Source organism: Boleophthalmus pectinirostris, unplaced genomic scaffold, assembly GCF_026225935.1.
Source record: "Boleophthalmus pectinirostris isolate CB_2022bp ecotype Guang Dong unplaced genomic scaffold, ASM2622593v1 HiC_scaffold_18, whole genome shotgun sequence".
Taxonomy (NCBI): domain Eukaryota; kingdom Metazoa; phylum Chordata; class Actinopteri; order Gobiiformes; family Gobiidae; genus Boleophthalmus; species Boleophthalmus pectinirostris.
In genome coordinates, this window is record NW_026571133.1 from 14175519 (window position 1) to 14200609 (window position 25091).

Here is a 25091-nt window from a genome sequence, read left to right on the forward strand (position 1 = left end):
AACCAGCTGACACACTATATAAATAAATGACTCTAAAACTTTTGACCTGTGCATTCAATATTGTTTTATAATAAAGACTAATTTATAGGATTTAACACTAAGGCATATGTTCTGCAGTGTATGTCCATTTTGATAGTATTGTGAATAAATAGTAGACTGGAATAAATCAGTCTACTGTACATTGCTGTGCCGGAACATCACGCGGTGGGTGTTCTACATGAGTCTCTAAGGTGGAGCATAGCAGTTACCATTAAGACACAATGCATAAGATTGGCTGAAATTTCAAGATAATATACACAGTGGATTTAAACAGCACATTTTCAGGAGTTCTAACTAAGTCATCTTTTTCTGGTCAGACTGTGTTAAAATAAAGATCAGATTATTGTCTAACTTCGGTAACAGAGCTTCAACAGAGTAGTGGCCATATCAGTTTGTCAAAGCCTGATTCCATCAGATCTCAGAAGCTAAGCAAGTCTGGGCCTGGTTAGTACTTGGATGGGAGACTGCTGGGAAAATCAGGTGCCACTGTGGGTTGCCAATTGCAAAAACCTTAGGCAAGGCACTTCACCCACATTGCCTAATATGAAAGTGGTGTGTGTGTGTGTGAGTGGTGGTGGTGGTTGGAGGAGCCAAATAACGGAGATTGGCAGCCTTGCTTCCGTCAGTATGCCCTAAACTGTGGCTACGATGGTAGATTACCACCACTGACTGTGGAGTGACTAAATAATGCTCTGTAAAGCGTCTTTCAGTGTACAGAAAAATGCTATATAAAACTGATGAATTATTATTATTATTATTATATTCACATTATAGGGAATGATGATGCCATCAGCGGCAAAAAATCAATAAGGGATGCATGGCATATGTCCAAAGCTGGTTAGTTTGATGCATATATGACAAGCTCATCATCCTAAAGTATGCAGGTATTAACATTTGCAACACAATTTTTAAGTGAGCTGTTCTTCTGGAGATGGGGTGTCTGGTATTTTTTAGTTTGTTTTGTTTAACATATCTAACATAACTTTTTTGTATTGCAATATTTCTAAACATTCTATATGCATTTGGATGGGGATATTAGCTCAACCTGTGTCTACATCTTATCTCTGCCCAGACCCCCTCAGAAACTTGGCTCTGTGTAATGTTTGTACTTCGTGAGTTTGTGCATTACCCGCCAAGACTTGGCCACCAGCGTCCATTTGATGTAGAAGGTCACCACGTGGGATGTCCGCTGCAGTTGGCACTTGAATCTCTCATCATCACCTCCATAAGGAACGCTTTCAGAAAATACAGACACAAGTATACAGCCATTAATATTTCAATGAGCCTTTCAAGGTAGAGTGCTTTTAAAAGAATATGCTTCAAGTGGATATGACTGGTTTTCTTGTTTTTCTAGTCATTACTTGATTTTGTGGGCTAGTACCTGTGGTAAATATTCATCATCATTCAACATCAGTTAAGTTGCAGTTTGGGGTAAAAAGGTTGAAAAGAGAAGTACAAAAATACAGGAAGTAGCACTAAGACAAAATAACTGCACCTGTGTTTAACAAACAAGGATTTGTTTAATGCACTTATACCACAGCTACTAACAAATGTAGCATTCAACATTGTACATTCAAATGTCTCATTGTGAACGTGAAAAGCCTGTTCATATGTTTTAAATGTCTGAAGCTAATCCCTACATTCTATGCACATTTGTTTACTCACTGCTATATTCATGTTGATGGCCACAGACAGAGCAGAACAGTGATTTGGCTGTGGCTGGACTGCTTGTGAAATAATGAAAAATAGATTGTTTTGATTCCTGCTAAACATTTCAATAACTCAACATGAATCTCATATGATGCTTTGTTTTAGATCAAACTGGACGAAACTGTTTTGACCTAATGCCTATTATTGTTCCTCTTCCTCCTGCAGTTGTCTCCATTGTCCTCTGAATATGTGGAGGACACTGCTGTCATGTTCTTGACCCTAGTTCGGGCCTTTCTCGCTTGCAGAAGGACATCTTCATAATCATAGTATCGGTCATTTTGCATGAGTTATTATTGGACCTCATATGAAGACTCGTTCTCATCTGTCCTCTTATTTCTGGTCTTTTTCTTTCTTCTTCTAGTGGTACTAGTTGGATCCTGGATCTCCAACTCCTGACACATGGATTCTTGGATCACGGTGTTAGGGGAAACTTAAGCCTCTGCCTGTGTTGTCTCCCCCGACTCATCGTTAAATCAAGTGAACCAAAACTCTGGTACACTGGAAGACTCCATCCAATCTACCTAATAATTTTTGCTCTTTTTGGTCTTTCTCCTAATGGTGGTAGTGGTTGAATCCTGGATTGAATACTCCAACTTCTCACACAGGGATTTTTGAAGAACACTGTTTGCGGTAACTTCAGTTTCTGTCTGTTTTGTCTCCTCTGCCTCTTCATTTGTGTATTTAAAGCAGCTGAACACATCCTCTTGGCTCCATCCAGTGCATCTTCTTATGTTTTGTTCTTTGTCTTTCTTGGAATCCTGGATCACCACCTTCTTGGTCTCCTCAGGGCCCTGTTCATGGTGAAGTCCAGTATCTTCCTCCACCAATGCTACAGCGTTGGTCATCTTCTCAGACTGTGTTGCTGGTCCTTCTTCTTGTGAAAACACTTCAGCCTTTCTAAAAGCTGTGGCATGGATCTGATTTAGCTCCACTGCTGACGTCTTCTGGTCTTTAAACAAGTCCTTCATTTTACTGTAAACTGCTGCAAGGTTTTCTTCCCAGAACTTCTACAGGGTCTCATTTCTACCCTTTTTGTTTCTTTTTGTCCCACACTTTACCTTTTTTTTGTTGATGTTCATTTCCCCATCCTCGGCTTGCATGTCAGACTGGGGAACATCAACCACACTGACAGCAGCATCCGGTTCTGCCAGTGTTAATTTGTTGTCAGTATTTTCAAATATCTGAACGACTCATTGTGAGGTCCTGTATCTTCATCTGTTGTTTAATAGTTTACAGTGGTGTCCTCTTCTGGGTCAACTTTGGTCAATCCACCTTTATTTTCAAGTGAAATTACCTGGACCTCTTTAACTTCTGCTGCTGTGGTCTCAGGAGTCCTCAAAGCATATAAAGCAAGCACTTTTATAATTTTGTAAAACAATCTTTTGCCTATCTGCAGAGAAAAACAAACAAAACAAACAAGATCTAAAATCTTCAAACCAGCATACCAGAATACCTGTCAACACTGAAAATTCCACCCAGATGCAGGAACAATTTATGAGCAACAAACACTTTTATGACACTTGAAATTCTTTTTTTAAACAAAACAGAGGTGTTGTCATCTATTTTTATCAGTCTAATAATAACTATTGTGAAATTTAGACACATTTCGGCCCTGTGTTAACGTTACAATAGACAACATTATGTTAGATACAGTGTGTCCTGTGTCTGCGGCCCCTGTGCCCCTGTCAAACCAGGAAGTCAAATTATAACCTTCCCCAAAATGACAAAACTAGTAAAGACTAGACAGGACTTTGTAATAAAATCTTAAATATAATGATGTTAGCAAACCTGTCATTCACTTTAAAGTGACAGTCTGAGTTTAATGAGATGTCCTCTTACCCAATACTTCAGAGTGATACAGACATCACATCCTCATTTCATTAAGTCAGGGGAGTCACTTAATTGATTGACAGGGCTAAGAGTACTCTCCTTACAGTTTTTAGGTTAGGTTATGGGAGGGGTTTGAGCAGACATGGTGCTATTATTGATGTGGGCAGAGGAGGGCTAACCACAATCAATGCTCATAGCCTTTATAGTTACCCAAAAATCAATCCAAAAATAAGATCACTTTCAAATGCAGTGCAAGGTTGCAGAATGTGAATGTAGGGCAAATATGAGACAATGAATGGAGGGATTCAAAGGCTTGGGTTTAGTACTTGACAACATAAGTAACAGATTGTCTAATTAAACATTTTGGTGACATTTCCTCTCATATCTCTTAGCATATTTGTTTTTGTTCACTTAATAACAAAAATAATAACTTAATAAAGTAAAATGATGGCCCTCTTAAACATTTCTGTGCCTAAAACTCTAAACACAACAAATCTATTCGCAATTCAGCCTAAAAGGTATGGCTTGATATACTGCACTAAGGTTCTATTGACTTTTCTTTCATAGCTCATTAACTTTCCTCCAGAGAGCCGTCTTGCATCTAATGACTGTTTCTAGCGGGTTATTGTAACATACATGGGGTTAAACGGGATCACGCATAGATGGTATTCACAGCGCCACCTGTGCGTAAAATTTGCCACCTCGCTCAGCCTCTCGGTTCGTGTGCCGGGCGTGGCTGTGTGTCTTGTCTGCCTTGGGGGGCTCTTCCAGCGGTGTAGCAGTAGTAGCTGCGGGGCTGTTGTGGATGCTCCAAGATGGATGAAGAGTGACAGATCGGGGTTAGCCGCCAGGGGAGTCCATTTTCTTTTACGCGGTCCTATCCGAGCTAAGAAAGAAGAGAAGCGAGGAAGAATCACTACAAGGCGCCACAGGGAGGAGGCAGGCACAGGCAATCGGAGAGTGGCGACCGTTTTCTCCCCTTCAGGACCACCCCTCCCTCTCACTCTCTCTCTCTCTCTCTCTCTCTCTCTCTCTCTCTCTCCGTGTCACTCTCCCCAGCTTTCCACTGCGTGCATCAGTGGGCTTCACTCGCTGCTCGCCGCATTGACGCCACTACTCTTCCCGCCGCTTCTGGACACAAGCAGAACAAAGTGCAGATTTTTCGGATGCTATTTTTATAACTGGATTGCATGCCGCCCTCAGTATGTGAATCAGCGTGGATATGCACCGGTTCCCCTTTGGAGAAGAGGAAACAGCTGCAGTGCGCGAGTGGGCTTTAAGTTTTACGCTGCAGCAGAGGAGTTGTGAACGCCGTACCGTTTTAAACATGGGTGTAGACTGAAGAAGGACGCAGAGAGGATGCTCATCTAAGGATTTTAATCGTTCTTGCTCCACACACACTCCCGGACCATGCCGTTTTTGCCGCTCAGGACGTTGTTTGTCTTACTAGCGTATACGCAAGTCTTAAATTCCCTGTGGACCGATGGCGAAGTGCGGACTAAAGAAAGCGATAACGCTGGCACCCACTTGACGAGAACTTTCCACTGGGCCTCTCGGGAGAGCCATCAAAACAAGGCAAGAGAGCACCACGCCACAGGTGCAGCAGCGGCAATTAGCAAAGCTGCTCCCAACTCCACGCGTCCTTGGGGAAAAGTAAAGGAGACGAGAAAACCCGCGCGCAATAACAGTAACAATAAACCCAACTTGAATAAGACAGTGACAGCCGTAGAGGACGCGAACGCTGCTTCACACTGGGACCCAACGCGGCAACATAATAACAAGAGGATAAAGTTGAATGGCGGGCTTAGTGGTTCAGCAGGTGGACACTACAATGCGCCTAAGCTCTCTTCACTGGTTATGGACGAGGAGGGAGGCGACAGGCGTAAAAGCGTCTCCAAAGAAGAGGGGCAGAAGAAAGCAGTGCCTAAAAAGGGAAAGACTCGGCGAAACAAAAGCGAAATTGTTGCGGCACAAGCGCACTCCGCGTCTTGGGAACCCATGCCCAAACCTTTGGCGCTTACGTCCACGGATCTGCCCTTTGACCTTTTCACGAAGCGGAACGACTACTTCTACACTTTTAGGGGAGAGGAGAATCCTTGGGATGCGACCCCCATGACGCCTCCGAGCTCACTGGATTTTGTGGATGAAATTAAGAACCCGTTTTGGCCAGTGACAAGTGAGACCTACGGGGCGTACGCGATCACGTGCGTCTCAGGGGTGATTTTTCTAGTGGGGATAGCGGGGAATATCGCTATCCTGTGTATCGTGTGTCAGAACTACTACATGAAGAGCATCTCCAACTCCCTCTTGGCTAATTTGGCGGTGTGGGATTTTGTTCTCATCTTGTTCTGTCTGCCCATGGTGGTTTTTCATGAACTGACCAAGTCCTGGCTCTTGGGAGAATTCACCTGCAAAGTTGTGCCCTACGTGGAGGTAATACTAACTCGAATCTCAATTGCACTTTCATTAGCACTGTCTGTTGTGCATGCGTAAAAGGGTGTACATCAATGAACAGAATTAGACAAAGTTGCAGAAATAGTGGTGGAATAAAAGCAATGCGGATACTCAAGCGAAGGCAGTGGATGGGAGAGTAAAGAATACAGTCTATTTTATAAGGTGGAACTCTTATATCCTATATGATAAATAATTACATCAAAACTAATACTAATATATCATGCACTTGTTCCCCACCCTTAGTTTGAATGTCCCCATGCAGTCATAATCAGACATCTTGGTTTTGAGCACCATAACATGTCATTTTACACTCTTTCTGCCCCTCTAAAAGGATTAAGAGTTTCGGTTTAAAATCCACACTGGAGCTATACCTATAGGATGACACCACATTCTGCCGATAAGCACACTGTGTTTGTCACTTAAACACTTGCTATTGGAAACTCTACCTCTCCTAGCCCTTAAGGCAAGCTAGACGCAAACATACACACACCTATTAGAACCACTTGTAAGGCAATAGCTCCCAATTACTGAAACGCTGTCACTCTGTCTTCACTAACCTGCACCCACTCACTCAACTGTAGTAACTGTTCTTATTTCTCCTACATCTTATAGTAAATGGCTTCAAAGGTATTCAGCTGTTTTTTCTTTTCACGTTTTAATGTGTTTTTTGATTGGCACATCAATCAAAATGGGTGGAAATTAGCTTTGTGCAAAATCATTACATTGACAATTAACATGGCTCAGTGGGACCACACATAAAAAGGACAAAGCATGGAGGTGAGTGGTATCATGACTCCGCCCCTTAGTGATAACGCAGCAGCAGGAGTGGAACCATATTTCAGGCTTTTAAGCTGGAGTCTGTCATTAGTTTGCTATTTTTAGCCTTTTGTCTTCATTGTATTCCCTTTGAATGCCCCAAACAACGTCTTTCTTCTTAATGAGATCAACTACAGCACATTATTCAGAAAATGCAGCTTTAAAAAGTACTACTGAATAAATGGAGTGACCTTAAACCACTTGGAGCACCACACCATTTTTGAATATATTTTGCAAAATAATGAGCTCTGTCTCGACTCTCGACTATGAACTCATTTACATACACATGCATATTCAGTGTAAATCAAAACACATTAAGGCATAATCCAAATACTGAGCAACTGTTGCCTCATTGCAAGGATTTGGCCTCTGCTACTGAATGGTTAATACTAGGCCTGTCACAGCAACAAATTTTTAAGTCCAATATTTGCTACAGAGATGTACTGCAATAAACAATAGTATTTAAACTACTGCATGCCTCTGACACAATAACAATAATCCAAGATAATCCCCAAAGAGATATGTAGATATGGTAATTATCATGACAGATCTAGTTAATACACTATACACTACACAATAAATGGAGTACTTTGGATTTGTCAATATATTCTTCTATTTCAACAGAGCAAAACGTGAGCAGAAACAATCACCAAATGCATTTATAAAGTCTCCCCATTTCAAGTTACGTTAAACATTAAATTTTTTATATTTCTACTGCATTATTTTCTCAGCACATGCATCTGGCCCGTATAATCAGTGGTGGTCCAACACTGATTTACTCCCCGGGGTGATGGGCTTCCCAAAGTGTGCTGCAAAGAATTAGATGTGCACGGTCATTCATGCTGCCCCCCATGTCACCCCGGGCAGCTGCCTTGTCGGCCCATGTCTAGGACCGCCCCTGCTTGTAATTCCACCTCTTGATGAGTACAAATGTTTTAATCATAAAGGGATCAAAGGGAAAGTGTCGTCTCCCACTGTTACTTCACACGTGCTCCACCCTCTAACCACAGGGTTTTATTTAATAACTCTAATAACACTGACCACATGCCTCACACTGGGGAAGATACTGTACATATGGGCAATAAACATTATATATAATTACATTTTCATAATTTCACACAGTGCACCATTAAGTAAGACATTTGTAGTGTATTATATCACATTTGATGGTCTGCTTGAATATTATCCAGTTGTTGTCTTTGGTCAAATACAAAATGAGAGAGTGAGTTTAACTTTTGTCAGTAATATCACCTGCAGCAGAACAACTCCAGTCTATATGTTTGTGTGTTGTTTGTGTAAGACTAGCCTAGAGCCCTTTGTCTCTGGAGCATTCACTGCAACACACAGATGCACAGTTTCACCCACAGATGTTCACTCTTCACTTAACCCAAAGATCAGGCACTGGGACATCAGTGTTCGGCCCCAAAATGGCCTTCTCACAAGCAGGCTCTTGTGGGACTTGAACACAGCAAAAATGTGAGCTGAAGTATGCATAAACAGAACAGGCTCTAGATAATGTTGGTCACTGAGGATGGAGCGCCTTGCAGTACAGTATTCAGATATTTAATTTAGAAAGGAGAGATCTGAACTTGGAGAGACTTTGCTTTCAGTAATTGGGCATCAGTATTGTATGTTTGTATTTGGAGTGTTGATGAGCTGCTCCTTCTGCTGGTGATGGGTTGCTGTCGTTCATTTTTTAGCTGTATTTAAATGTTACATGGACCACTTTATGAAGTATCTGCACACTATTACTTACTGTCACTTTGCCTTTACCCAATGAGCTTGTAGCCAAATTTGGTCTGTGCAATACATTTATTATGCAACGTTTGCCCCAAATAAATAAATAAAATAAAACAAATTAAATAAATAAACTAGTGATGCACAGAGAGCTGAAAACCCCAAATAACTGCTAATAATGAGTGCTTTCTCTTGCCTCATAATTACACAATATAAACACTGACAGAAAGAGCACGTTTGTAAGCAGAGAAGGAAATATTTAATTTGCCATGGATCATTCAGAGGTACAACACTGCAACACAATGATTAAAACGGTTCGGGCCCATTACCCATAAAGACAAACTGTTGAGGTTAGAAGTACAAGAAGCATTAAGTTTGATTAAGTGGGGTTGCTGTGTTTATTTTAATCCACTAACTGTAACCAGACTCTACTTAATGTGTGAGCAAGCCACTTCAGACAACACTGGCCATTAGGCGTGCTATTATAAATCTGCACTGGAGCATGGTCTCATAGGAAGAAAGTGTGGATATACACCTAGGTTGCTATGGTCTTTAATCAGAGTAGCCAGTGTATATTTCAGAGTCTCTTATAATATTTATGCTTTCCTATAGAGTTTTCTCATGACTAAAGCATGCTATATAGGAATCCATACATTCTATTCGCTCTGTGCTTTCTTGTCCCATGCTTTGTGCAGCTTTGAAACATCTGGCCCATGCAGAGCTGAGCGCAGCCTGCAGTCAGAACTATAGACTGTCCTTGATATGGTACACTGGGCTTCACAGAGAGGCCAAGTGAGGCAGAGAAGATGGAGCAGGAGAAAGAGGGAACGACTGAAACAGGCACTTGCAGCTTTGAACCATATAGAATGAAGAATACATACTGCATTTGATAATGTCATGTGTTTTTAGGTTGGCATCTATATTTACTGGCAAATGTCATTAATAATGATCATATCTTTATTCATTCCACACTCGGCGGTGGTAAACTATTGTAGACACAGCTGCCCGATTCACACTTGCACACACACATACTTGGAACTAAAGCTAAGCTAAACCAAACATAGACTAGAACAGGACCAAATCAAGGACTAAACTAGACGCAAATTAGACAAGAGAATAGGGATACACCAATCTCATACTAGTATAGGATCTGGGCAACAACACTGAAAAATTTGCTAGACTGGATATCGGCTTCCAAATGTTGTTTCAGCCGATATCCTGGTTGAACATATAAATGGATATAATAAGTCTATTTACTGGTTGTAGTCGGTCCACAAAGTCTCAGAATGTTTGACCTTTTACTTGTTCAAAGTTGTTCTGTAGTTTGATATCAGATATTGGCAGATACATAAAGCTGTAGTATTGGAATCTGAATCATAACTGAAAATGATGGCTTGGTGCATCCCTACAAGAGAGTGTACCATAATAAATTTGCCATGTGAATAAGTCATTTGTTAGGAGCAGTTGAAGATCCACTCTCATTTTGCTAAAGACTTAGCTATAGAAAATAGCACCACCCCTGGTCCTCTAGGGAGCTACAGGGAAAAAAATCTATGTTTACGTGAATTCAAGTTCTCAAGTTATGAGCGAATCCCACTTTGCCCATAGTTGCTGGTAAGGTCTTTTAATCCTTAAGAGGAAAAATATGAATAACACATATAACATGAAATGTTGATTACATTCAAATGACATAGCTCAGTAAATACCACGCACTGATGTCATGTGGGAAAATGCTCCACTGTGTTTTTAAACTCCACACACCTTCACTAGAATCATTTGGATCATTTCAACCCTGGAAGGTAAAAGGTAGCTGTTAATTAGAAATGTATTGCTTCATGCCATCACAAGTTGGAACAGAGCATTTTGATCTTAGGAGATATAGACAAGCTAATAATAACGCATGCTCAAAGGTAGGCAGGTACTTTTTATTTAACCAATTGCTGTTATTTGGTTGTGACGTATGTAATGCGCCATTCCCAGGAAGAAGGGCAATAATGTATTTCCCCCTGATAAAATTCACCAAATATTCAGTTAGTTTCAGCTTTAAATCCTTTATCTCAGGAATCGTTGCCAACACAGAATGTATGTCTTCATCTACATTCATCTCGATTTACTGTTGTGCTGTACCACAAAAGGGACCCAGACAGGTGCTTGAGTTTGACGTCATGGCTTCACAGCTCTCCGCTGATTGGCCGGTGCGCGGTCTACAACTTCTGGGGTTCTTGCAAACCGTCTAGTGTATTCCGAATCCTGACCTAGTCGCTGGAGAGAAAAGAAATTGAGTGGAGGCACTAGGTGGCACCAGCCTGGCTACTTATAAAGTGGACCGTCTGAAAGAATATGCATGTAATGTTGGTGTAAGGTATCACATATCACAATTCTTTGGGTTCAAACATGAGACAAACCTAGTCCAGGTACCAGTAATGCTGTTTTGTGCTCGAATTCTTTTCACCCAATGTACATTTGTCGTAAAAGGATGCAGTAACTGTTGTCGGCCTGCTTGCTCAGTTAGCCTCCATGCTGCTCTGTAGACAGCAGTGTTGTAGTGCAGATGGGTGGGATGGCCCCCTGATTCCTGCCCACAGCTTTACTCTGTCTCCTCATATCTTCCTCTCTGCATCAGCTATCTCTGATTAAAAATGAGCCCCAGGGGAACCACTAAAGCACAGTTACATAGGCACTCCCCTTACACTATCAAAACAATACACCACTGCATACTGGAGGAGGTACAACTACACACAAATCACACAAACACACATGTCATGGCCCATCTTAGGCAAATGAGAGTTAATTGCAAGATATGTAAATTGCACACAGTGTATAATTAACAGTTTTGCATTATGCATGTCGGCCAGTCCATTCAGCTCTGTTGGTACAGATGAAGACATAGTTTTGAATAGTGTTGACAAGAGTATGCACAAGGGAAATGTTGGTTCAATTAACTCATAATTGCACATAGTTAGTCAAAATGCACTGGTCAGAACTGCATTTGGAGTGAATTTGAAAGATATAGGAGCATTATTAAAGGTCCTCTATTATGCAGAATTGACTCATGTGTCACTTTAAAGAATGTTGTTACCTCCTCAAAAACATACCTGGAATTGTGTTTGGTTGCATTCACACATTTTAAAAATCCTGCATATTAGTCTGTCTAGAACTGCAAAACTCAAAATGCTCTGTTAAACCTTGTGATGTCATGAAGCAGTAGTTTTCAAGTTAACAGCTCATTTTAGCTTTAATTCAGTGGCAATTCCACAGTTTGAAATGATCCAAATGGTTTTAGTGAAGATGTATGGAGTTTAAAAAGACAGTGGAGCACTTCCTGTATTACCACATGACATCACACGGTGGAACAGAGTGTTTTCTGTTTGAACTCATTTGAACTAAATATGCAAGGCTGAAACAAAACACGACTCCAGATACGTCTGTGATGATAAGAGAACAGCATAATAACATAGATCAATAGTGTAATATGAGCTCAGTAAGGTCTTAAAAAACAAGGCATTATTTTACTTTAAGTTTATACAACATTTTAATTTACACACCAAAATACAGGCTTTTCAGTATTTAGATCCCCATGTAATTCAGTCATCCATATAGCTGAGACTACTAGTGTGGATAGAAAGCATTTAGAAAAACCTGTATATTGTAGTGTTTTTTGCTCAGAGGTTTATAAATACATAAATAAACACATAAAAACCCTCTTTGCTCCGCTAGCACAGGTCCATGATTTAGCTTCAGTCCGGGCTCAGTGATCAGTGTTTTATAGCAGCCATCCAATGTACACTTTCAGCAGAATATATTTTTTAATGTCCAGGGGAAATGTGCTGGTATCGTGTATAATTAAATGGAGCAGGAATTTATTGTGTGTAAGAAATACTGCCCCAGACGCACTGACTAAGGACAAGAAAAGCCATATCAAGGTGTTGAGAAGAATATAATTTGAATGTGTATTTAGCATATTCCAGTCACACACACACATTGGATGCTTTACCCAATGTAGAACCATGAGTAAAAACAGTTTATTCTTAACTGTTAGAAAAAAAAAAAAAAAAACTTTGCAGGTGAGGCTAACAGACAAACAGTCTGAACAGCTTCTAATAGTAACAGGAAGTTGAGTCTACATAGTTATCATATTCATTTAGCCCCTCCTTTGAAATTCCATGATAAGTATATGGTTCTCATGCAGCCATGTGTAAGGTTAGACAATGTGGAGTGAGTGACAAGCCTATTTAAAGGCCCTATATTACGCAAAATTGACTCTTGTGAGCTTTAAGCTATGTTAAAATGCTGTTACCTCATCAATAACATACCTGGAGTTGTGTTTCATTCACACGTTTGACTAACACTTTATTATTGGTCGACATCTCCAAAGCTCAAAATCCTGTTGTTCCATCTTGTGATGTAGAGGTATTTTTCAAGTTCGGAGCAACCTTTTGTCTTTAGAGCAGTACAGATTGGAGCATTTGCGGAGCTAAAATTATTCTAGTGAAGGCCTATGGAGTATTACCACATGACATTGCTGAGTATTGTACTGTATTGTTATTGAGTTGTTGAGTATTTTATTGAGAGAATAACTAAATATGCAGGGTTTGTGTGTTAAAGACATGTGAATGAAACAAACTAGAACTTCAGTATGTTTTTGAGCAAACGGAATTATAGCATTGTTCAGAAATAGTGTAATATGGGCTCTTTAACCAGTGAAATAGAAATGTACAAGAACGGTGATAAATGGAATACTATACTTGCAGCCTATAGCTTCTATACCATATTGCCTATGAGACAGTGTTGTGAGTAGTTATGTTTTGCCATTATCCTCCTCGTCAATCACTCACTCGCGCTTTTAAAATTGGTGAATTGCTTGTAAATCACAGCTTGCTCACTGTGCCATAAACACGCTGGTGCCACAGGCTGAAAGAGGGCACTAAAACATGTCTGTCCGACTATACAGAGACACACCCTGGAAGAAGCCTCTCCTCTCACTCCCTCTCTCCCATCCACACACAAAGGCCAGCTGTGAGATGGATGGGGGCTGTCACAAGAGCAGCGTCTCCAGTGAGAATTATGGTCTGAGGAGCTGGCTCTGGCTCACACTTAACATGGTAAACGCACCAGCTCAAGACACCTCTGTCTCTATACTGGGTTCAATGTAAAGTCTTCATTGTCTGCGATGAGTCAGGTCTATAGAATGAACTGCACAAGGTTGGAAAATGCTGATATGCATGTTTATAGTGAGTTGGCCATTTTTAGACCAAAACAAATCAATTCAATAAAAGAGTTACTATTTAGTTTTAGTATTACGATTCTTTTCCATTGGGTGATTTGGCTTGGTGTTCATTCAGAGGAAAACTTTTACCTCTAATAGAATAGATTGGATTGGGACATTAAAAGCTTTTATGATGTGACATTAAAAGCATAATCATATTGAGAATGGGTGTAGAAGGGTGTATCAGGAAGAGCATCTGAAAAAACACCTGTGGCAACTAGCAGCCCGTTGCCTTAAAGATGCATTGTGTAGCTTTTCTGGTGGAGGGCCCATCAAATACTTTTCTCCATGGATATATTATTGCTTTGTCTAGAATGTTTCATAGTATGGTATTAAACCTTTCTATCTTCATGGAAACCAAAACTAGACCAAGTTATAGGTCAGACCGCATATTTGAATAACACTTTATTATTTGTCTGTCTACATCTCCAAAGCTCAAAATGCTCTGCTCCAGCTTGTGATGTCATGAATCGGTAGTTTCAAGTTAACAGCTACGTTTTATCTTTAATTCAGTAGAGCTTAGCAATTCCAGGGTTGAAATCATTCAAATTACTCAAGGAAAGGTGTGTGGAGTAAAAAAAAAAAAAAACTTTTTGTATTACTTCATGACATCACAAGGTGGAACAGACTGTTTTGTGAGAAAAGAACTTAGGCTAAATATGCAGGATTTGTGTGTTAAACATGCGTGAATGAAACAGCGTCATAACATGGATGAGAAAATAGTGTAATACAGGCCACCTAGTGCCTCCGCTCAATTTCATTTTTCTCCAGCGACTACGTCAGGAATCTGAATACTCTAGATGGTTTGCAAAAACTCTGGAAGTTGTAGACTGCACATTGGCCAATCAGTGAAGAGCTGTGGGGTACAGCACAACAGTAAACAAAGCAGTCGAGATGGATGTAGACAAAGCCATACATTCTGTGTTGGAAACTATTCCCGAGGTCGAGGATTTAAAGCCGAAACAAAGAGAATGTTTGGTGAATTTTATCAAGGGGAAAGACGTTATTGCCCTTCTTCCTACAGGATTTGGGAAAAGCTTAATATACCAGTTAGCCCTGTTAGCGGTGCATTACATACACCATGACCAAATAGCAGTGATTGGTTAAATAAAAAAAGTACCCGCCTACTGCTGAGCAAACAAATCCTAACGCTGTGAGGTCAGACAGTTTCCATAAAGTGAAACCAGCTGATAAATCAGGCTACTTCAGTAATAACTCCCTAGAGACAAGGTAGTGGTAGTGCACCTTGAAATCTAGACTGTACTTCATTAACATGTTTCTGAAGATTGAATGATGCATGTTTTATTCATAATGCAGTGTAAGTGTACTTGATACTATCACACTGGACTGCAGTAGACTGTGCATGACCTGGTACTGTCCATTACCTCTGACAGAAGTGCTAGTCACAGCTTGGCCACACAGACTCCACCAGGCCCAATTAGAAGACAATTAATAATACAAGACTTCAGCAGCACCAGCTCCGTGGATCTTTAATCAGGGGGCTAATGGAGTGTTATGAAAAGTGTAGTAGGGGAAAACATGGTCCATACCGACTGAGCAGACACATACACTCATAGGCCTGTCACGACACATACTATTCAGACTTATCGTTCAGTACATGAAAGATGGAAAGATGGAACTGTCATTTTTGAGGGTCAGTGTTTATTATGGGTACTTTTTCTTTCTACTAGTGGGAAAGATCTGGTTATTTGTCTGTACTACAATGAGATCTGAGCTTTAGAAGGCTGAATTATGAACAGATTACAGATACAAACATTTTCATATTTATTGCAGCTCACATTTTTATTTAGCGATACTGTAGATTTAGAATACCTTTTGGAGGATAATTCAGCTTTATGGTTTGGTTTCAGCATTATCCTTTATCATCTATATTTACTTCCACAGTATCTCAGACTTTAAAATTTGTTATCGTGACAGGCCTAGACACTAACAACAAAATGGGTTACAGATGAAAGAAATCTGAAAGCTATCATGTATTGTATTTAGCAAACTGGAATTAAATAAATGTAGAACAACCACAATATGACCAGCAAAATTCATAAGTAACCAGAACGTACTTCATACTTGTACTTTAATTCAATTCCAATTAAATATTAAACTGATTTGGAACTGTAAGTCTCTGAGTGACTAATATTTGAAAGAATAAACTAAATGAATCAGTTACCAAAAATAATTGTTAGTTACAGATCTAGAAAAAAAATCTATTATGGACTCCAATATTAGGTGATGTTTATAATTGAATGGCTGATGGGCACAATTCTGAACAAAGGGAGTTTACTTTATATCCCCAACAGTGTTTCCCTATCTGATGAAGCGGCCCAAATCTTGAAAGTGTATCCTGGATTATCTATGAACAGGCAGCTGCCCATGTCTCTGTTACTTTGAAGAAGATTTACTTCCTTAAACCATTCTTGAAAGCGACACAAGACTCCTTCAACCAAAATCTCACCAGCTGCACACTTGGAGATAACCAGAAAATGCCACGACATTGATGAACTATTGTAAATTAATCTTCCACAATATTACATCTGTAAACCACAATGTTGTTTCCCACTGTGGAAACTCTACTATGACTTGACATTTAACTTTTTTTTTCATGATTCAGGGGAATTTCAAAGCGTTGTTATAACCCGAGGCTGATTGTTCGTATTGTGTACAGGTAACTGGACCAGACAGGGTCAAACTGCTGTTTAGAGAAATGTCACTTACATTTTGCTAGAATTGTACATTATAGTAGTCCTGTAGCAGTGCTTCTAGATCTTAATAAAATGGGGTATAATGCAAAATAGATTATTGTTTTCAGCAAATATAGCATTTTCAGAACAGTAAAAGGTAACATGGTAGTTAGTTAGCAGTTAGTGGCCCATAGAAGCAAAATACCCCTTCTTTAAACATTTTTACTGTGTAATTACATTTTAATCAAGTTTGATATTTTGTCATTTCTAATAGTCAATGATCAGCTTGGCTCTTTTTAATCAAGAGGTCTATAGCCAATCAGTAAAAGTATACAGACTCTGGAGGAAAACCTTTGACCAATTTGTGTGTTTAATGGCACTTAGAAGTCTATAATGTTTATGCTGGAGAAATTAACAATACTGAAATACATTTTTATAGGCAAAATATTAAGACATCTGATCAAAAAATATATATCAACATTAGGGGTGGATACCATTAAGAAGTTGGCGATACGATGCATACCTCGATACATAGACCACGATACGATACATATCTCGATACAGTGAACCTTTGATTCGGTACAATACATTTCAAATTGATTTGACACAGTTCAATAAAAAATAAAGGCTAAATCATGGATGTGATATTAAAGTCTTTATTAACCCAATTCTTGTGCAAAGTTAATATGAAACACAAACATTTTAATCCTCAAAACAGTGAATATGTCAATGTGCGTTTCCCTCCTCTAAACAAGTGCTGTAACAAAATAATTTACTAAAGTATACTAAAAAATACTCTTGATGATATATTGATACAGCAGCCCATGATATCGATACTGTATCATCACATTAAACAATATGATATATCGATATTTTTACACACCGCTAATCAATATATTTTTCATATACAGAGTCCTACTTATAACAACAGTTATTTTTTCTTAATAAAACATTTCAGCTCCCTAGACCTCTCTCCCTCCTAAGTTCCTGCAGAACAAAGCTCAAATTGTCCACCCAACCCTTGCCCCCCCACACCACAGTGATCAAAGCTGCTGTAGCACTCCTCTGTGACAGCCCTTACAGCTACATCCAGGCCTGTTGTTCAGTCCATGAAATATTCACTGCATTCTGCACCTGTGTGTTCACTCACATTGGAAGTATATAACACATGTGCAGTATAATGGGAAAACTAGGTCACATGTACCGCAAGATATGATGCAACTATATGATACAGATAGACCACTGAAAGACAGTGTAGCATCAATCTTATACGTCTAGAATCTCCATCTAGAATCATATTTGTTGGTCAGTGTTGAAATGCTTCATTTTGTGCCAGTTGATTCCTTACACCAATTAAAGTTACAGTACAACATGGAGCACTTTATGTCATCAAGCCACGTTACAGGTTAGATCTAAGAGGAGGCAAGCTCTCTCAATGTAAGAATGATTGAAATGATTTTAAGATATTTTTAGTTGTAACACTAATTGAGTAACTGCTCAGTAAATCAGCAAATAACACACACAGGTAGGTGGCGGACGCCCAACCAGAAAAGTTCAACGTAGGCCTGTAAGACTGTAAATTATATAGTTACACTTGGTTATACAAAAATATGGTATGCATATGCTGCTAAGATCTTGTCACAGTCACATGTAGGTTTCTTGTTTTGTGCTCAGACTTGGCAGACTGTCATCCTCTCAAAGGTTTAGCTACCATCAAACATCCATTAAACGATAACGTGATCCTGTCAGATCCTGAGAAACACTACCTCCCCTGAGACCCACAATCCTTTGCTGCTTTTGTTCAAGCTAAAAACACAGTCAATACACACACTATAAAACAACATCATGCATACAGTTAACCTTTATATGTTTTCAATATACATCTCCATTTCAAAGCTGAGGTAATTTGCAGTCTAAAAACACAGTTGGCAGTTCAATCCCAGCTCTGATCTGTGCATACCGTTGTTGTGTCCTTGGGCAAGTGACTTTGTCAGTGTTTACTGGGTATGATTATGAAATGTGACCGAGTGATTGATGTTGGTCAGAGAAGCAGTTGGCACAGATTGACAGCCATTACTCTGTGTCATTCCCAGGGCAACTCTGGCTGTAATATTAGCCTAACACCATCAACCGTGGGGAGCAGTGATGCACGATTCAGCTTTTTCAGTTCTCATACTGATTCCAGTACTTTAGCTTTAAGTATCTGCCAAAACCAGATATCAGTGCAGGGGGTAACAATAGTATTTATTCTTTTTCCTTTAAACTAAAATAAGACAAAACCAGTCCAAAGGTGTTACGTAGCTGTCATTTATCTCTAAAGTAACAATTGAACAACTCTTATACAACTGTATAAATACAATTTCAACCATTAAGAACACTTTCTGGGCCAGCTATGACCAGTCTTATTACATCAGTTTATATGTTCAACCAGAATATTGGCTGATATATGATTCAGCAAAATGTTCTGTATCAGCACCGATATGCGATGTATCGAGTATCGGATCAGGGCATTTGTAGTCGGGAGTGGATGAATAATGCATAGTATGAATGAAAAGTGATAAAAACACATTATATTCTTTGTTCAATGCAGTTTATTTAATAAGATAAACTAATAAAGATAATCTAAATGTAATTGTATGCTTGTCAGCCTCTTAAGGCCCATAGTAGGCACCAGAATTGTCTCCATTCACCCATGATCCCTGAGGAGAGACTCAGACAGATGAATGAATGAACCCGGGTATCACAGACGGGCTACGCTAACACAATTACAGCCCTTTACAGTAGCATCATGTCATGACTCACCAGGATCATTGTTAGCGCTCAGGGTCAGCTGCCTGTTAGCCTGCTAGCCACTCGTATGCCCCAGATTTTCCAAATGGTCAGTCATCATTAGCCTGGTTAGCTGCTTCCTGTATGTCATAGGGTCACTGAGCATGAGCTAGCATCAACTCTATGGTTATATTTCATCTCTATCCTTCCACACACGCTAAATGTGATTGGGGCTCTCAAACCAGATTCGGCGGGGCCATCTGGGAAGCTGGCGGCTGTAATTAAATCAGATATGAGGGATGGGAAGAAGGGACTAAAGATGTGCAAATGGGAATCAATGGTGAGAGGAGATGTGGTGTTTGAAAAGGAACGGCTATAAGAAAGGTATCGCTGGGTGCGGGGGAACATTGGTGTCTGCGGGCAGGTTTAGCGCTGGAGGCAAAACCAGGATAAAGAATGGTTCAAACGAGGACACCAGCTCGTAGACTGCTGTGGCTGCTGCTGTGGGGTAGGCTAGTTTACCAGGGCCCGCTCTGCCAAAATGCTAATCCAAACACATGCTGCAGAGACAGGAGTCCTTTCCCTCCATTTGTCAACAAAGTGTGGAGGCGATAATGGGTAATTAGACACTGCGTGCAGGTTTTCAAAGCACAACAAAGGTAAATAGACACAGTGACAATGCATTTGTATATTGACTATTTCTGCCGATAAGACGAACTAACAGATTGCAAAAGCCATAACGTATTTGTGTTCCTTGCAAGTGTAATTTTATGTACAAAGCTGTTTAACATTTTTATTACTTATTAGACCTCATCAAACATGTTTTGAATGCCGTAAAATTATTCATCAAGTTGGCATGCTTGCTACTTTTCTTCAAATATTATCCTGTACACAGAGAACTAGACTGCTCAGAACACACACAGATGCTAAGTGATATGAAAAATAAAAACACCATTTTACTTGTGTATTAGAGGTGGGTAGTAATTACACACGGGTCGGTCAGGACTAAACCAGGTCTAATCTTGGACTTAAGAGAGAAAACGCCGAGCAGTTTGTCCGCAAAGCGCGATCGGGCAATTGCCGCGTTTAACTCCGTGAGGTGCGGAGCTGAGCCAGTCCTTTCTCCTGTGGTCACCTCTGAGCCTGCCCCGATAGTGAGTCCTGTTTCAGTTCTGATTTAGTCCTGTTTTAGTCCTAGTTCAGTCGTGGATTAGTCCTCCTCTTCAATCCTGGAATCAGTCCTGGGTTAGTCCTGGTTTAGTCTTGGTTCAGTACGTGCCGTAGGCAGCGCAAAAGTTTGATATAATCTCGGGTTAACGGGCAGGTGCGGTCCTGTCCTGCGCGGGTGCGGTGTTGTACTGGGGGTCTCCAAAAAAGGACCCGTGCGGGACTCTGCGCTGTAGGCTCCATTACGGAATAAATGCATCTTCAGTTCGTTACATAAAGAAGGAGGAAAATAACACAAGGACGACAGCAGCAATAAGTTTTAAGAAGGAAGTAAAAAGGGTTGCACCTGTCCTGTCTGAGAAAAGTGTATAAAGTGTGTGCTGGGGGTTTTACAGCCTTAACACAGATAGAATAATTGTAAAATATAAAGTTGACTACTTTGTGGATTTCACCTATCGCGGGTTATTTTTAAAACGTAACACCCGCGATAAACGAGGGACACTGTCCTCTCACCTCACAACCTGTGCACATGACCTCCCACTTGTCCCGACCGGGACGGAAAACGGAGAATTTCTTGTACAAGTCATTGTTAAATGCACATTTGTGCTTCGGTATGTTGCAGGCTGACCGACTGTTTGTGTCTCGCTCCTTCTGAGTCACAGACGCTACGAGAGACGCTCAGTTTAATGCCCCCAATGAACGATACTGAAAACCCAGACATTTGCATCACTTTATAAAAATAAAAACCCGGACGCCCTGGACATGACGCAAAATACGGACATGTCCGGGGAAAAACGGACGTTTGGTCACCCTAGGCTTTGTCAGATGCTCTGAATCTTTCACATTAAGGTATTAAAGGGACAGTCCGGAATTTTGGACATAAGACCTCATTTCCTAGTGAGCCAGAGTGTTGGAGATGTGTGGAGACAGATTTTAAAATATTCCATCCAGTCCTTGTATTTGTAGAGGTCGCTGGTGCTAGACTGGTGCATGTCAGTGGCCATAGTTATCTTGCCACTAAAAACAGTCTTACCCACTCCACAAAACATCCGAAGCAAATCTATTGTTACACCAGACTGTCGCTGTGAATGTCTGTATTTATTATGTTTGAAATAAAACTAACCTTGCATCGCATGAATCGTCTCATGTTGAGGGAGTATTTTCTCAGCAACAGCGGTATTTTACTTTGCCGGTAAGATAAGTGCTAGGTGATATCAGTCTGCTGTTGCCAAGCTTTCTATTAGGAAGTACAACTCACTGCTGCTGCTCAGACATAAATCCTTCAAATCCAAGGTTGGTTTTACATCTAAAATTATTCTTTCGACACAGACATTCACATCAGTAATCTGGCGTAATAATAGATTTGCTTCAGGTGTTTTGTGGAGTGAGTAAGACTGTTTTTAGTGGCAGGATAACTGTGGCCACTGACATGCACTAGTCTAGCACCAGTGACCTCTGCAAATACAAGGACTGGATGGAATATTTTAAAAACTGTCTCCACACGTCTCCAACACTCTGACTCACTAGAAAATGAGGTCCAAAATTCTGAACTGTTCACCTTTACTTTCATGGAGACCAAATCAGACCAAGGAGAGGCAACCCCACTCACAGTCCTAATGTCTCTTTTTCAAGGTATTTTCGAGCAGTAAAACTACCTGTAATTGAAATGCAAGGTAGAGCTGTTTAATATCATACTGTGTAACATTCCAGGCAGAGCAATGATATATCCATAGAAACAAGCAGGCAACAGACTCCAACAAACATAGTTACATAGTGCACCCAGTTTAAGCAATTTAAGACAAAAAATCATATGCATAGTATTAAGATAGACAATTCCTGAACAGTCTATATCAGAACTAGAATATAATCGCATGGAATTACAAGAAAAACTGTTGTCCTTTTGTGTTTCAAGTGCAATATCTGTCAGAGAAAAACACCCTTCCGAATATTATCTAAAATTGTCCAAAAATGCTGTGTTTTATCTTCCTCGTGATTTGGAGTAGGACAGGATACAGCTCATCACCATAAGCAGCTTGCAGTCCTTTTACTGCCTGATCAGAACGACTTAAGGGCCCTGTGCCACTTGATAGCTCCTACTCCGACCACTTCTCCTTATCACTAGGCCAGCTGCTTAATAGCGGGGCCGGAGAGTCAAGCCTTATGTCTGCATCAAGGGTTTCCAAGATGGTGTGGCGTCTGTGTAAAAGCACTACACACTTAATATTTAGTGTCATCCACCTGAACAGAAGGAAAATAGGACGTCTTAAAGAAATCGATCCCATTGTTTTGATGTAATCTTGTGTTTACTTCTAATCATTCAAGTGTAAAATCCATACTGAAATAAATTGTCTACAAATATCATTTAACGCTATTTTAATTTGTCTTTTATGGTAATGTATAGGCGTGTAACAATATCCAAGTCTTACAATACAATATTGTCACGGTATGAATCTCACGGTACGATATTTATTGCAAATTGTGGGAAAGCTCATGATATGGTGGGGAGGCTCACAATTAGAGATGCAACAATATCCAACTCTCTCGGTATGATATTTTCACTATATACATCTCACGGTACGATATTTGTTGCGATTTTTTGTGGAGGCTAACAAAACTGTTAATATGCAACTTTTTTTTCTCTTAAAATGCCTTGACAAGACCTAATCCAAAAAATTAAGACTTAAAAGTGCTTATAACTGAATTTCTACATGTAGTCTACACTGAAATGGATCAAAGGATCATGGTTTATGTAGTTCCCACTGTATTTTTTTTAAAGATATTGCTGCACCATACCTCTTAATTTAAGCAAAGAGACTTGTAATTTGATATATTGTGAGGATCCACGATATTACAGTGAGAACTTTGATGATACGATATCACGATATTTCAGTTATTGTTACATCCCTAATAATGTAGTAAATGTTCTAATTATTTTTCTTTCAACCATGCAATGCAGTTAGGCTATTTCATGAGTTCACACTTTATCCTTGTTTAGTTCTGATCTAGATTTGGTTTGATGGTGTTCTAGTCCTGGTTTGGTCAAGTCAGACATGTCTATACTATGGGATAGGGGCCAAATGCTGCCCTCAGACCTATTTTTCTTGGCCCTCAGGCTTCCAGGTGAATTGGTCCATATTACCTCAAAGGTGACTTTAACTTAAGTTTTTGGTTGGAGGTCCTTCACTCACTTGTTTCTATGGATATGCCACTGCTCTGCCTGGAATGACAGCTCCTCCTTACATTCAAATAACAAGTGGTTTTATAGCTCAAAAATACCTAGAAAAATGGGATTCTGATTGTGTGTAGGATTGCCTTTCCACAGTGCAGACCTGTAACTTAGTCTGGTTTGGTCTCCATGAAGATAGAAACGTTTAATATCATATTGTGAAACATTCCAGTCAAAACAATAAAATCGAAGGAAAAAAAAAATCAGTAGTCGAATTTGAAGGACATTCCACTATAAAAGTTACAAAATGCCCCTTTAAGCTTTTCACTGCAAGTCTCAGTCTTACTTGTTATAAACGCATATATTTGAATGATTCACTGTACTGAGCACCAGTCTACAGCCCTTGATTGGCCCTCCATTTAGTCTGTATTTTTATATGCGGCCCTTGATGACAAAGGTTTGGACACCCCGGTCTAGTCCATGATTAGTTTCGGGTTTGAGTTCCACCAATTTTAAGGCAATGTAAGGCTAAGTGAAAAGGCATTGATTAAGTCTGCGGTCTATGAATTTCTCGTTATTTTCAGATATTCCTTTTTTATTAACTTCCATTTTCTTTTCTCCACAGGTTGCTTCTTTGGGTGTAACTACATTCACACTCTGCGCGCTCTGCATTGACCGCTTCCGTGCCGCCACCAATGTCCAAATGTACTACGAGATGATCGAGAACTGCACCTCCACAACTGCCAAATTAGCCGTCATTTGGATCGGCGCTCTGCTTTTGGCCCTACCTGAGCTCCTCATACGACAGCTGGTGGTCGAAGACACTGGCATTCCAGACGAACCCCCCGTGGAACGCTGCATCATCCGCATTTCCACCTCTTTGCCGGACATGCTCTACGTTCTCGGCCTCACCTACGAAGGCGCTAGGCTGTGGTGGTGTTTCGGATGCTACTTTTGCTTGCCAACTTTGTTCACGATTGGTTGCTCATTGGTGACGGCACGCAAAATCCGTCGCGCGGAGCAGGCCAGCGTCCGAAGCAACAAGAAGCAAATCCGGTTGGAGAGTCAAATGAACTGCACTGTTGTGGCGTTGGCTATAGTCTACGGAGCATGTGTAGTGCCAGAGAACATTTGTAATATAGTCTCTGCGTATATGGCCGCTGGAGTCCCAGAGCATACCATGTCTGTACTCCACCTCCTCTCCCAGCTTTTGCTCTTCTGTAGGGCTGCAGTTACCCCAGCCCTGCTACTCCTCCTCTGTAGACCCCTTGGACGAGCGTTTTTAGACTGCTGCTGCTGCTGTTGCTGTAACCATTTGCCCTCTTCAGCGACTGGCAGTGATGACAATGAACACGAATGCACCACCGAACTGGAGTTGTCCCCTTTTAGCACTATCCGCAGAGAGTTGAGTAACTACACCCCCGCTGGCTCCAACTGCTAA

The 25091-nt window shown here is 40.4% G+C and overlaps 1 protein-coding gene and 1 pseudogene across 1 annotated transcript; both read left to right on the forward strand.

Moving 5' to 3' along the window:
* The first annotated feature begins 413 nt into the window (after positions 1-413).
* LOC129409060 (5S ribosomal RNA) lies at positions 414-531 on the forward strand (annotated as a pseudogene).
* Positions 532-4989: 4458 nt separating this feature from the next.
* On the forward strand, positions 4990-25091 carry gpr37b (G protein-coupled receptor 37b). The gene is made up of 2 exons (XM_020926145.2): positions 4990-6012; positions 24276-25091. Exons 1-2 carry the CDS (start codon positions 4990-4992, stop codon positions 25089-25091), a joined length of 1839 nt encoding a protein of 612 aa, XP_020781804.2.

What these genes read in the sequence shown, in the direction of transcription:
- gpr37b (XM_020926145.2), top strand. Translation starts at nt 4,990, where the DNA reads ATGCCGTTTTTGCCGCTCAGGACGTTGTTTGTCTTACTAGCGTATACG. An exon ending in AAGTTGTGCCCTACGTGGAG is followed by an intron (nt 6,013 to 24,275) that starts GTAATACTAACT and finishes TTTTCTCCACAG; the next exon opens with GTTGCTTCTTTGGGTGTAAC.